General features: G+C 35.0%; 1 protein-coding gene across 1 annotated transcript in view; it reads left to right on the top strand.

The window, feature by feature from the left end:
- The window catches only part of STT3B (STT3 oligosaccharyltransferase complex catalytic subunit B), a 96,675-nt gene that overhangs the window by 51,409 nt on the left and 30,073 nt on the right, over positions 1-15,193 (top strand). Inside the window, exon 3 of the mRNA XM_007449638.1 lies at positions 2,106-2,393. Coding sequence (XP_007449700.1) covers positions 2,106-2,393 — 288 coding nt within the window. The remainder of the gene's footprint in view (positions 1-2,105; positions 2,394-15,193) is intronic.

Below are 15,193 nucleotides of genomic sequence, written 5' to 3'. Positions count from 1 at the left end.
TTTTTTTTTTTTTTTTTTTTTTTTTTTTTTTTTTTGCTGTACGCAGGCCTCTCACTGTTGTGGAGCACAGGCTCCGGATGCGCAGGCTCAGAGGCCATGGCTCACGGGCCCAGCCACTCTGTGGTACGTGGGATCTTCCCGGACCGGGGCATGAACCCACGTCCCCTGCATCAGCAGGCGGACCCCCAACCACCGCGCCACCAGGGAAGCCCTGTGTATAAATTTTTACCTTGAATTCACCCTCAATGAAGGCTTGTTTTCTGAGACTCCTTGGTGTCTTGGTATTTGGGACCATCCTTAAAATAATCTTTCTCATTTGCCTTTGCTGGAGCCCTTAGAGGTCTTACTGCTTTTAGGACAGTTTTTAGAGGTTATTTCTCAGCTTGAGGTTTTTTATACATGAAGTTGTTACAAATGTGGAACCCATATTCACCCATGTGATGAATGAGTTTCTTATTTCTTGTTTTGTTTCTATTCAAAGCTTTGGAAGTAAGGCAAGAGTTCCTTACTGTTTCCCTTGATGGATGGGTAGAACTTGTCTACTCTAGTTTCATAAACGGGCCCTGGCTTTGTGCTGGGAATTAGGCCTTTTCTTTGATCCCTGTGGTGAGTAGTAACTAACCCCAACCTCAAGTACCTATATATCAAGCCTGCTTTGTTTTTGTTTTTTTCTCGTTTTAGATTCCAGTGACATCAGTACCTAGCTTGAATTTCTTCTTTATGTTTGGAACCTGGAGGGTTCCCTTCCTTTTGAGCTTAAATATGCCTTTTTTGTTGTTGGGTGGTTTTATTTGTTTGTTTGTTAGAGTTTTTTGGTCCTTTCATCTCGTACTTCTACGTATTTTGGCTGTATTTCATATGTCAGTTCAGTCTGCCATATTTAGAGTATTTTCAAATTCATTTCCATTTTCTTTGAATATTGCCAACAAAATCATACACTGAGGCCTGGTATCGTATATGAAATGAAACAAAATTTTGATTTTTAGGAATGGTGATAATTGCCATACTTTTCCCCCCTTCCATTATCCCATTAGCCTTCTGTACATTCTATCGAGCATTCATTTTGTGTCAATCATTGTTCTCTGGATGCTGGGGAAATTTTTCTTGCTATTCTGGAGCTTATATTCTTGTGAGGGTGTTTAGTTAATAGACAATAAATAAGTAAAATAAACAGTATGTGAAATGGTAATAAGTGCTATGGAGAAAAAGCAAGGGAGTTGGGTTAAAGACCATGGGGAGTTCACAAGTTTAAATAGGATAGCTAGGAAAGGAAATTTATAACATTCTTTGTAGTTTCAGTGATGGAAAAAGAAAAAGAATCTTTTAGGATTTAGATAAGGATGGAAATATAAATACACATTTTAATCACTGAAGAATAGCTCAGAATTAATGTCCTATTTCTTGTTCTTTGAATCCTCTTAATGTTTCATGTTCTCTTTCAGAGGGAGGGTGAAGAATATAACTGTTAACTGGCCCATTCTAGTTTATTATTTCCTTTCTATCCTTAAATATTTAAAGAAGTGTAAAAAGGTCTAACCTTCCAGGAGTCTGAAAATATTATATCTGAATTCACCAACTAACTAGTCCTTCTTTTCCTACCTAGAATTGTTTACTTTCCAAATCTTGACTTTGAAAGAAGGGAAAAATCATTTATAAATACCACTTAAATAATATTGCACATAACTTTCTTTCAACTTCCGTCCTTTTCTTAGTCCCTTGAACACAAGTATAGGCAATGTTGGAGCACGTTAAAACTCCAAACTTAAGGATATGTTAGATTAGGACCCTGTTTTATAGTGAAAAGATAAGTGGGATCAATAAGAAAGTTACCTAGTTTTTCATTGTTAAACCTCTTCACTTTTAATCATTCATTCAATATGATCTTTCTTCTTTTGCTTAAATATGTATCTCTGAATATCAGATTTTTATTTGTATCTAATCCAAAAGAACGTTTAATTTTGTAATGTGTGAAGGCAAACTATTGTAAGAGCTTATTCTCAAACTTACTATAAACAATATGTAATAATAAAGAAAGGAGCTTATGTTAGTGTTTTCAGCTACCTCATTTTATATGTAATTAAATTGTCCTTTTTTTTTCTTCCTAGGTTTACCCAGGGTTGATGATAACAGCTGGCCTTATCCATTGGATTTTAAATACACTGAACATAACAGTTCACATAAGAGATGTATGTGTGTTCCTTGCACCAACTTTTAGCGGCCTTACATCTATATCTACTTTCCTGCTTACCAGAGAACTTTGGAACCAAGGAGCAGGACTTTTAGCTGCTTGTTTTATTGCTATTGTACCAGGTTACATTTCTCGGTCAGTAGCTGGATCCTTTGATAATGAAGGCATTGCTATTTTTGCACTTCAGTTTACATATTACTTGTGGGTAAGTAACACTTAATGTTTTGTTATCATTAATACCCATGAACTTCCTGCTGAATGTTTTGTTATCATTAATACCCATGAACTTCCAGCTGAAATGCTGTTGTGCAGCATTTGTCTTTTATCAATTATAGTTGTATACAGAGAACTCTGTTACTGTTTTTAACAAGTAAGTCATAGCTCCAATAAAGAGGCTATCAAAAAATAAGCTCTTGATTTTGTTTCTTTTGTAGGGGATAGAGGAGTCAAATACTTAAGAAAATGAAATGTGGTTCAGTGGCTTAGGATATTGAATTATGTTTGCGAAACTTGTATTATTTTACTGTTGCCAAGTTATTTCTTCCTCCCAATCTGTATACCTTCTATTTCCTTTTCTTGTGTTACTGTATTAGCTACTAATTCCAGTATGATGTTGAAAAGGAGTAGTGAGAGGAAACATCCTTGCCTTGTAGGTAATATTTAACAAGTTGAAGAAGTTCCACTCTATTTCTGTCAATAGTTTGCTGAGAGATTTTATCATGAATGGATGTTGGATTTTGTCGAACGCTTTTTCTCTATCTATTGATAAACAGTTAACCCTTGAACAACACGAGTTTGAACTCTGCAGGTCCGCTTATACACAGGTTTGTTTTTCAGTAAATACATACTACAGTACTACATGATCCAAGGTTGGTTGAATCCATAGATGTGGAACCACAGATTATGTAGGGCCTACTGTCAAGTTATGTGTGGATTTTTGATACCAAGTGGGGGTGAGGGGGTCACTGCCCCAACCCCTGCCTTGTTCAAGGGTCAACTGTAGTTACATGATATATTTCCTTTGACTTTTTGATGTCATGAATTACATTAATTGATTTTCAGACGTTGAGCCACTATGTCATACCTGGAATAAATCTCACTTGGTCATGATATTGATATATAATTCTTATAATACGTTGTTAGACTTGATTTCTTAATGTCTTGTTGAGGATTTTTGCATCCATGTTAATGAGAGAGATCTTGGTCTATAGTTTTCTTATAATGTCTTTGATTTTGGCGTTAGGACAATGCTGGCCTTGTAGAATGAGTTAGGAAGTATTCCCTCTACTTCTGTTTGCTGAAAGAGGTTGTAGAGTATTGCTCTTTTTTTTTTTTAATGTTTGGTAGAATTCACGAGTGAACCCACCTTGGCCTGGTGCTTTCTGTTTTGGAAGGTTATTAATTATTGATTGATTCCATTTCTTTAATAGAGCCCTATTCAGATTGTCTGTTTCTTCTTGTTTGAGTTTTGGGAGATTTCTTTAACAGAATTGGTCCATTTCATTTAGGTTATCAAGTTTGTGCACATAGAGTTGTTCATTGTATTCCTTTATTATCCTTTTAATATGTGTCCGTGGGATCTGTAGTGATGGTCCTTCTTTTATTTCCAATATTAGTATTTGTGTCTTCCTTTTTTCTTAGCCTGGCTTAGAGGCGTATTGATTTTTGTTCATCTTCCAAAGAACCAGTTTGTGGTTTCATTGATTTTTCTCTATAAATTTCCTGTTTTCAACTTCATTGATTTCTGCCCTGATTCTTATTTCTTTTCTTCTGCTTCCTTTGGATTTAAATTGCCCTTCTTTTTCTAGTTTCCTAAGGTGAAAACTTAGATAATTGTCTTAGATCTATCTTTTCTGTATATACATTCAGTACTGTAAATTTCCCTATGAGCACTGCTTTCTCTACATCCCACAAATTTTGGTAAGTTGTATTTTCATTTTAATTTAGTTAACAATACTTTAAAATTTTTCTCGAGATTTTTTTATTTGACCCATATATTTGTTTAAAGGTATGTTGTTTAATCCCCATTTATTTTGAGATTTTCCAGTTAATTTTCTGTTACTGATTTTTAGTTTAATTCCATTGTGGGCTGAGAGCAACACCTTACATGATTTTTATTCTTTCAAATTTGTTAAGATGTGTTTCATGGCCCAGATGTGGTTTACCTTGGTGAATGTTCTATGTAGGCTTGAGAAGAATATGTATTCTGCTGTCCTTGGATGAAATCGAGTTTAGATGTCCATTATATCCAATATCCAGTTGATTGGTGGTGGTGTTGAGTTTCATGATTTTCTTAAATCATGAAAATCTTACTGATTTTCTACCTTCTGGATTCATCTATCTGAGGGGGGGTTTAAGTATCCATTTATGGTAGTGGATTCATCCATTTACCCTCGTGGCTCTATCAGTTTTTCCTCATGTAGTTTGATACTTTGTTGTTAGGCACATGCACTTTAAGGATTATGTCGTCTTTGAGAATTAATCCTTTTGTCATTGTGTAATGCCCTTGTTTATCTCTGATCACTTCTTTGCTTTGAGGTCAGCTCTGTCTGAGATTAATATTGCTACTCTTGCATTCTTTTGATTAGTGTTAGCATGGTATATTTTTTGCCATCTCTTTATTTTAAAACTATATGAATCTTTATATTTAAAGTGGGTTTCTTGTAGACAACATATAGTTGGGTCTTGGATTTTGATCCACCCTGACAATTTGTTTTTTTAAGTTGTGCATTTAGACCATTGACGTTCAAGTGGCTGTTATTAGTTGGATTAGTATTTACCATATATGTTACTGTCTTCTAGTTGGAACTCTTCAGTTCTTCGTTTTATTTTTGTTCTATACTCTTTTTTTCCCTACCTTTTGTTGTTTTGTTTTTGTTTTTGTTTCTGTTTTTGCAGTACGTGGGCCTCTCCTTGCTGTGGCCTCTCCCGCTGCGGAGCACAGGCTCCGGACGCGCAGGCCCAGCAACCATGGCTCACAGGCCCAGCCGCTCTGCGGCACATGGGATCCCTCCGGACCGGGGCACGAACCCGCGTCCCCTGCCCAGGCAGGCGGACTCTCAACCACTGCGCCACCAGGGAAGCCCCCCTTTTGTCGTTTTAACTGAGCATTTTATATGTTCAATTTTCTCTCTTTTTCTGGCATATTAGTTATACTTTGTTTTATAACTTCTTAGCGGTTGCCATAGAGTTTGCAACATACATTTACAGCTAATCCAAGTTCACTTTCAAAGAATACTATACAGGCATATCTCATTTTATTGTACTTCACAGATACTGCATTTTTAGAAATTGAAGGTTTGTGGCAACCCTGCATCAAACAAGTCTGTCAGTGCCATTTATCCAACAGTATTTTCTCACTTTGTGTCTCTGTCACATTTTGGTATTTCTCACAATATTTCAAACTTTTTCATTATTATATTTGTTATGGTGATCTGTGATCAGAGATCTTTGATGTTACTATTGCAAAAAGATACAACTCACTAAAGGCCCAGATGATGGTTAGCATTTTTTAGCAATGAAGTACTCTTTAATTAAAGTATATGTGTTGGTTTTTTAAAGCATGATGTACTCTTTTTGTTTAATTAATTAAATTAATTAATTAATTAATTTTTGGCTGCGTTGGGTCTTTGTTGCTGTGCGCAGGCTTCCTCTAGTTGCATCGTGTTGGGGCTACTCTTCATTGTGGTGCGCGGGCTTCTCATTGCGGTGGCTTCTCTTGTTGCGGAGCGTGGGCTCCAGTAGTTGTGGCTCACGGGCCCAGCCGCTCCACAGCATGTGGGATCTTCCCGGACCGGAGCACGAACCCACGTCCCCTGCCCAGGCAGGCGGACTCTCAACCACTGCGCCACCAGGGAAGCCCCATAATGTACTCTTAATAGACTACAATTTAGTGTAAACATAGCTTTTATATGCCCTGGGAAACAAATTCGTGTGACTTGCTTTACTGCAATATTCACTTTATTGTGGTGGTCTGAAACCAAACCCACAATATCTCTGAGGTCTGCCTGTATCACTTTATAGGTAGTGAGTACCTTATAATAACAAAATAATCCTAATTCCTCCCTCTTGTCCCTTGTATCATAACTGTCACTCATTTCACTTTTATATGAGCATACATAATAGGATACATTGTTGGTATTATTATTTTCAGCAGACTTATCTGTTTGATAAATTAAGAATAAGAAAAGTAAAAGTTTTTAATTTACCTTTACTTCATCTTTGATGCTCTTCCTTTCTTCTTGTAGATCTAAGATCCTGATCTATGTTATTTTCCTTCTTGTTAAAGAACTTTTAGCATTTATTGTAAGGCAAATCTGTCAACAAATTCCCTCAATTTTTGTTTGTCTGAGAGTCTTTATTTCTCCTTTAACTTGGAAGGATAATTTCACAGGGCACAAAATTCTAAATTGGTGGTTTTTTTCTCTCAATACTTTAAATATTTCACTCTTTTTGTCTTGCTTGTATGATTTCTGAGTAGAAGTCATGTAATCCTTATCCTTGTTCTTCTATAGGCAAGGTGTCTTTTGCTCTGGCTTCTTTCAGGATTTTTTTCTTTATCTTTGATTTTCTGTAGTTTGAAAAAGGTATGCCTAGTTGTGGTTGGTTATTTTGGCATTTGTTGCTTAGTGTTTGAGCTTTCTGGATCTGTAGTTTGATGGCTGACTTTATTGGGAGAAATTAGCAGTCATTATCATTTCAAATATTCTGTTCCGTTTTCTCCTCTCCTTCTTGTATTTCTATTACATGTATATTACACCTTTGTTGTTGTTCCACAGTCCTTGGATATTCTGTTTTATTTTTTTTCTAGTCTTCATTCTTTTCAGTTTTGGAGGTTTCTATTGATATAGCCTCTAATTCAGAAATGCTTTCCTCAGCCATGGCCAGTCTATTCATAAACTCAGCATAGGCATCCTTCATTTCACCTGTAGCCTCTTTTTCTGGTTTTGTTTTTTGTTTTGTTTTGTTTTTGGTTCTTAGGATTTCCAGCTCTCTGCTTACATTGCCCATTTATTCTTGCATGCTATCTCCTTTATCCATTGGAACTCCTAGCATATTAATCATAGTTTTAAATTCCTGGTTTGATACTTTCAGAATCCTTGCCATATCTGGTTCTGATGCTTCCTCTGTTTCTTTAAATTGTGGTTTTTTTGCCTTTTGGTTTGCCCTGCAATATTGTCTTCATAGCCAGACATGAGACACTGGTAAAAGGAATTGCTGTGAATAAGCCTTTAGTAATCAGGAGGTAAGGTGTCCTATGATTTAGGTCTAAGTCTTTTAGTAAGTTGGACTGTGAACTTTACAAATGTTTCTTTTTTCTCTCTCCCCACTTAGGTGGGAAAGGATGGCTAGAGCTGACTGGAGTTATGTATTTCCCTTCCCCAGGTCAGTTAGGCTCTGATAACACCCCAGCAGGTCAGGCTCTGGTTAATAGTTTCTTCTGAGGACAGGCCTTGTTAAGAACAGAATGCCTTTGCATTTTTCAAAATGGTTTCTGTTCCCCTCCCTGTGCCAGAAGCAACAAGGGGATTTTGTTTTTCCATATATTTATTGTGAGAACCTGGTTAAGATCCTCAAGGCAAGTCCAGCATAATTGTGGGGACCACCATATGACTTAGTCCACCCTGGAGTTTTTAACACTCCACACTGAGACTTAGGTTTTCCTAACCACCTCCCTGCCCCCAGTTATTTGCAGTATTGATTCCTGCATGTGTGTCTCTCCATTGTTGAGAGCAGCAGTTTGTCCTGTGTCTTTCCTTCACTCACAGATCCAGGAAGAGTTGTTGATTTTTCAGTCTGTTCAGCTTTTTACTTGTTAGGACTGAGTGGTGACGTCCAAGCTCCTTACATGTAGAACCAGAAACCAGAAGTCTATTTATTGCTAAGCTATCTAAACTTAATGTTTTTCCTGCAAGAAAAGGATGCTCCTTAGTACTAGCTTCAATTTAAACCTTGCATATATTTAATTGTTTTCTTCTTTATTATTTTAGACTATGTTCATACTTTTTCAGTGTTGGAAATTGCTCCAAATTTTTATTGCTCCAAAATATATGAATACTCATATATTTTTAGGTAGCTAGGTGAATGGTAGCAAAATGGTAGCATTTTTCTCTTTTGTATTTTACATCTTTTGAAGCTCTTTAGCTTATGGATATTTTTGCTTTGGCAAGGAATTTCAGAGGAGAACTGTTGCAGTCAATCAACATAGACAGTTGCTTGATCTTGAGTTTAAGAGAGAAGAAAGAAAAGCACCCATGCTGATGAAGATGATGAGAAGCAGCAGGATGCTGCTGATGCTGTTGTATTCACCAAAAAATGTTTAAAAACAACTGAGAAAAACCCTTAAAATTTGAAATATCCTTTTGAGGTCTTTTAACTAATACTTAGTATTTAAATTACATATTAAGTATATATCTTGACAATACATATGAATGGATGCAGCTTGACAGTATAATGCCAAATGGAAAACTAAGTTGAGGTAGAATACATACAGTAATTTTAAATAGTACAAACCATACTGTGTACTTTGTTTATACCTATTTGTAATGAAAGTATAAAAATATGGCATTTTATATACGGGCCTCTCACTGTTGTGGCCTCTCCCGTTGCGGAGCACAGGCTCTGGACGCGCAGGCTCAGTGGCCATGGCGCACGAGCCCAGCCGCTCCGCAGCATGTGGGATCTTCCTGGACCGGGGCACGAACCCGTAGGGGACTCCCAACCGCTGCGCCACCAGGGAAACCCAATACCACATTTTTTAAATCCACCATTAGTTGATGACATTGACTATTATGAATAGTGCTGCTAATGACATTTGTGTACAAGTTTTTATGTGGACATATATTTTCATTTCTCTTCCATATATACCTAAGAGTGGAATTATTGGTTGACATGATAACTTTGTGATTAACTTTCTGGGGAACTGCCAGACTGTTTCCCAAGTGGTTTCCCCATTTTACATTTCCACTGGCAATGTACGAGGGTTTTAATTTCTCCTAATCCTTGCCAATACTTGGTTTTTTTCCTAGTTTTTTTGTTTTACTTGCCTGTTGGTATGAAGTGGTATCTCATGGTTGTTGCTTTTGTTTTTTTGTGTGTTTTTTTAATTGTGATAAAATACATGTAACATAAAAATTACCATCTTAACTATTTGTAAGTGTAGAGTCCAGTGGTGTTAAATAGATCATAATGTTGTGCAATCACCACCACCATCCATCGCCATAGTTTTTCATCTTGTAAAACTTGAAACTATATCCATTAAACAATAACCCCCCCATTTTAATTTTCCACAGCCCCTGACAACCACCATTCTACTTTCTGTCTCTATGATTTTGACAGCTCTAAGTATTTCATGTAAGTGGAATCATACGGTTTTTGTCTTTTTGTGACTGGCTGATTTCACTTAATGTCCTCAAGGTTCATCCATGCTGTGGCATATGTCAGAATTTCCTTCCTTTATTAAGGCTGAAATAATGTTCCATTGTATTTATATACCACCTTTTGTTTACCCATTCATTTGTTGATGGACACTTTGGTTGCTTCCATGCTTTAGCTATTATGAGTATGTTGCTATGGACATAGGTATACAGATATCTCTTAAAGACCTTGCTTTCAATTCTTTGGGCTATGTACCCAGAAGTGAAATTGCCAGATCATGTGGTAATTCTGTTTTCAATTTTTTGAGGAACCACCATATTGTTTTCTGTAGCAGCTGTACTATTTTACATTCTTACTAGTAGTATACAAGGGTTCTAATTTCTTCACATCCACATCAACACTTGTTTGTTTGTTTGTTTTGGGTAGTAAGCCGTCTTAACAGGTTTGAGGTGATAGCTCATTGTAGTTTTGATTTGCATTTCTCTAGTGATCCGTGAGGTTGAGCATCTTTTCATGTGGTTAATGGCCATTTGTATATCTTTGGAGAAATGTTTTCTCAAGTCCCTTGCCCAGTTTTGAATTGGATTTTTTGGTTTTTGGTTGATGAGTTTTAGGAGTTCTCAATATACTCTCAATAGTAATCCTTTATGTTACATGATTTTCAAATGTTTTCTCCCATTCTATGGATTGCCTTTTTCACTCTGTTAGTATTGTCTTTGAGTCACAAAATTTTTAATTTTTCATGAAGTCCAGTTTGTCTGTTTTTTCTTTTATTGCTGTGCCTTTGGTGTCATATCCAAGAGATCATTGCCAAATCTAATGGCATGAAGCTTTTGCCCTGTGTTTTCTTCTAAGAGCTTTATAGTTTTAGGTCTAACATTTAGGTGTATTTGAGTTAGTTTTTGTATATGCTGTTAGGTAAGGGTCCAACTTCATTATTTTGCACATTGATAGATATCTAGTTTCCCCAGCACTGTTTGCTGAAGGGACTGTCCTTTCCCCATTGAGAGGACTTAGCACCCTTATTGAAAATCATTTGACCATATATGCAAAGGTTTATTTCTGGGTTCTTTATTTTGTTCCATTGGTCTGTATGTATTATATGTATGTCTTTATGCCAGCACCACACTGTTTGATTACTTTAGCTTTGTAGTAAGTTTTAAAATCAAGAAGTGTTTGTCCTCTGTCTTTGTTGTTCTTTTCGGGATTCTTTTGGCTATTAGGGGTCCCTTGAGATTCCATATGAATTTTAGGGTGGGTATTTTACTTCTGCAAAGAAAAAAAAAATCATTGGATTTTGATATGGATTGCATTGACTCTGTAGATCACTTTGGGTAGTATTGTCATCCTCCCGTCCATGAATGACCATGAGACGTTTCCATTTGTTTATGTTTTCTTCAAACAATGTTTTATAGTTTTCATCATACAAGTCTTTTACTTCATTAGTTAACTTGTATTTTATTCTTTTTGATGCTATTGGAAATTTTTTTGTAATTTCCTTTTTGCATTGTTCATTGTTAGAGTATAGAAATGCAACTGGTTTTTGTGTGTTGACTTTCTATCTTGCTGTTTTGCTGAGTTCATTTATCAGCTCTAACAGTTTTTTGTGTATTTGGAATCTAGTGCTTTCTCCCTATGAGATCATATCTGCGAACGGGTGATGTTACGTCTTCCTTTCGAATTTGCATGCCTTATATTTGTTTTTCTTGCTTAATTGCTCTGGCTAGAACTTCAAGTACTATGTTGAATAGAGGTGGTGAAAGTAGGCATCTTTGTCTTGTTCCTGATCATAGAGGAAAAACTTCAGTCTTTCACCACTGAATATGTTTGCTATAGGTTTTTCATATATGGCTTTTGTTATATATTAACATGTAATACATGTTATTAAGTATGTAATATATTTTATACTATATACTAGTGCATAGTATTTTGTATATTAATGTTGTTTATACATTTTTTATACATGATATCTCTCAGTTGGATGAAGGTATTCCTCTAATTGGACTCCTCAGGGAAGGCCCATGAGTGTCATATTCCTGAAGTCCTCGCATGTTTAAATCTGTTTTTTTATAGTGTCATTTATGAGAGTTTGGCTAGATAGAAAGATCTGGGTCATTTGTTCTTTACTTGAATTTCTTGGAATTGTTGTACTATCATCATTTTGCTTGTTATTGTCAAGAACCTAATTTTATGTGTTTCATAACAAACATGATCTTTTTATTCTGAAGTAATAATTAGTTTTTTCTCTATAGCATTGAAGTCTAATAAATTTCCTAGGATATGTCCCAAAGTTGACACTTCTGGTAATGGTGACCCCTTTCAACATGTATATTGATAATTTTTATTTCTGGAAAGTTGTCTTTGATTATAGTTTCAAATATTAGTTTGTTTCACTGTTTTGTTTTTCTTGGATCTTCTTCCTGTTTGTTTGAATTCCAGTTCTATCACTCAGGGTTGTTTAAACCTCCCGAATATCTATTTCATCAACTATAAAATGGAAGTAATAATAGTACCTACCTCATATGGTTTAAATAAGTTAATGCATGTAAAGGTATAGAACATTGTAGGAACACAGAAAGCGATGAGTACATGTTTGTTATTACTTCTGTTGTTACTGTCACCAAAAACAGAGCTAATGCAGATAGAATAGTACTTAGAACAATACTTAATACCATATTGCCTCCTATAGTTGTGGGGTTTGTTTTTTTTTTTTTAAAGTTTCCTCCTGTGCCTTTGTAATCAATCCTCTCCTTAACCCGTATTACTTGCAACCACAGATCTGATTTCTGTCTGTATGTCTCTGGGAGTTTCTTTTCCAGAATGCCATGTTATAGAAGCAGATAGTAATGGGGTAGCCTTTTGTGTCGGACTTACTTCGTGTAGCATAATACTTCTGAGAGTCATCTATGTTGTTGCATGTTTTAGTAGTTTGTTACATTTTATTGCTGAGTAGTATTCTGTTGTATGGATGTGCTATAATTTGTTTTCCAGCTTTTGGTAATTATGAATAAAGAGGCTATAAATATTTGCATACAGTTCTTCATATGGACATAAATTAGTATTTCTCTTGAATAAATGCCTAGCTGTGGGATTGCTGGTTTGTAAAATAACTACATGTTTAATTTTATTAAAAGCTGCCAAATGGTTTTTGCAAGTGACTATCATTTTGCATTCCATTCATCAGAGTATGAAGAGTTGCATTTATTTTGTTTGCATCACCAGCACATAGTTTGTTCAGATTTAAGAGTTTTGTAGTGGTATCTCATGGTTTTAACTTGCTTTTCCCCAATGACTAATATTATCTTTTCATGTACTTATTTCCCATTCCTTTTCTCCTTTGGTGAAATGTCTGTTCATATCTTTTGCCTATGTTTTGGTTTGGCTGTTCGGCTTTTTATTACCGAGTTGTAAGAGTTCTTTATATATTTTGGAAATAAGCCCTTTATCAGATAGATGTGTGTTTTGCAAACATTTTCTCCCAGTATGTGGCTTGTCTTTATTTTTTTAACATAAAAATCTAACATAAATTTCTGCCTTTCTAAGTAGAAATTTTTAGTTTTGATCAAGTCTACTTTACCATTTTCTCTTTTATGGATCTTGCTTTTGGTGTGTCATCTAAGAAATCTTAGCCTACCCCAAAGTTACAAACATTTTCTCATGTTTTTACTTCTAGAAACTCAATAGTTTTAGGTTTTACATTAAGATCTGTTATCTGTTTCAAGTTGATTATGGTCTGTGGTGCAGGAAAAGGGCTGAGGTTCTCTTTGGGGAGGATATTGATATCCCGTCATTCAAACATCATTGTTGAAAAGACTCTCCTTTCTCCACTGAATTACTCACCTTGATAGCCTTGTCAGAATAGGTTGACGGTATACACGTCAGTCTACTTTGGGATTCTTCTGTTTTACTGAGATCTCTATATATCTATCCTACATCATATTGTCTTGAAATCAGGTAGCGTGAGTGATTTAACTTTGTTCCTCTTTTTCATAATTATTTTGGCTGTTCCTAGTCCTTTGCTTCATATAAATTTTAAATTGGCTTATCAGCATCTACCCCAATGAGTTGGGATTTCTACTTTTATTGGGAGTACATTAAATCTATACATAGTTTGGGGAGAATTGTTATCTTAACAATATGAAGTCTTCTGATGCATGAACATGGTTCTCTCTTTTCATTATTTTATTTCTCAGTTTTGGCTTTAATTTTTCTAGATTATAAATTAGTCATTTGAGATCATCTCTTCTAATATAAGCACTTAAAGGTAGAAGTTTCCCTCTAAGCTCTGTTTTAGCTGCACTGCACAGACTTTTTTTGAGAAATAATATTTGCATACCATAAAATTTACCCTTTTAAAGTATACAATTCAGTGGCTTTTAGTTTATGAATGAAGTTATAACACAAATTCCAGGGTTGTAATTTTCTCACTTTTAAATTTTTCAATATTTTAATATACTCCCTCCCCTATTCACATCTTAGAATAGGACCCACCTTGTTATTTGACCCTGTTCAAAGGTAAACCTTTTCAAAGTTGGCATGGTTTGGGGGAGGAGATTGGAGTGTATTTTGTCACACATGTGCACTGTAACATTGAATTCAAAGCCGTGTTTCATAGTCTCTTAGAAGTCTTATACAGCTCTAAGTGCTGTAAAACTAAGAGTGTTTTTCTCTTTTCTTCCTCTCTCCCTCCCTTCCTTTTTTGTTTGTTTGTTTTACAATTTCCCCAAAGATTGGACGTCACTTGTAGTTTGTTTTAATGTACTAACAGAAATAGAAGCCCATTTTGAAAGTAAAGAATTCCTTGAAATAAGCTCTATAGAAAGCATACTGTTAAATTTGAACATGGAGATAACTCTTTTAATACAGAATTACCTATAATGTTTAATACAGAATTACCTGTAATGGGACTTACATCTATCATTTCTTACTCAGTTCATCTTAAAGATGACCCTTTGCTCTTGGCATAAGTATTTAGAGCTTGTGTTTCTAGAATTTTAAATTCAGTTTTCTGAAGGTGCTAATATATTTTGATTTTTCAAATGAGCATGTAAACTCTTTGATTAGTTTTTTTAAGACAATAGAGATTTGTCAACTTTCTGAACCTTCATTTATTGCATGTTGTCTTTCCAGTTCAGAGTAATTGAGAATTTTACTGACATATCATTAGGCCTTCTAGAAATTTTAAGAATATAAATTTATTGAAGATATGATTGTGGTATCTGAAAATTTCTAGGTAATGATAAGTTTTCAAAAATGGATGCTCATAATTATATGTGAGATACAGATGATCACATTCAGATGAAGAAAAACTACAGATTAAGGTGTTATGTCTAAGCAGACCTACCATATAAAAATGTAGACTTACTGAACAAATTTATTCTTTAGTTAAAAATCTTAATTTGTTGATATTAATCATCTTACGATAGAAACTATAACAAATGGAAAAATAGAAGTTGTTCCTTTTAAGATGATTCTTTTTACTAAAAACTATATAACTAAAAAAAAAAAAATCAAAGCTATTCCTAAAATGTCTGACTACTGTCCAGTGTTATAAATGTAATATATATTAAGTGGATCCAAGTATTTGTATAACCTCATTACTCTTTTTAAAAAATAATCTTTGCTTTT

This window comes from Lipotes vexillifer, unplaced genomic scaffold (assembly GCF_000442215.2).
Source record: "Lipotes vexillifer unplaced genomic scaffold, Lipotes_vexillifer_v1.1 scaffold536, whole genome shotgun sequence".
NCBI lineage: Eukaryota > Metazoa > Chordata > Mammalia > Artiodactyla > Lipotidae > Lipotes > Lipotes vexillifer.
The sequence above is the reverse complement of the archived record's forward strand: the minus strand, read 5'-3'. Positions and strand labels throughout refer to the sequence as shown.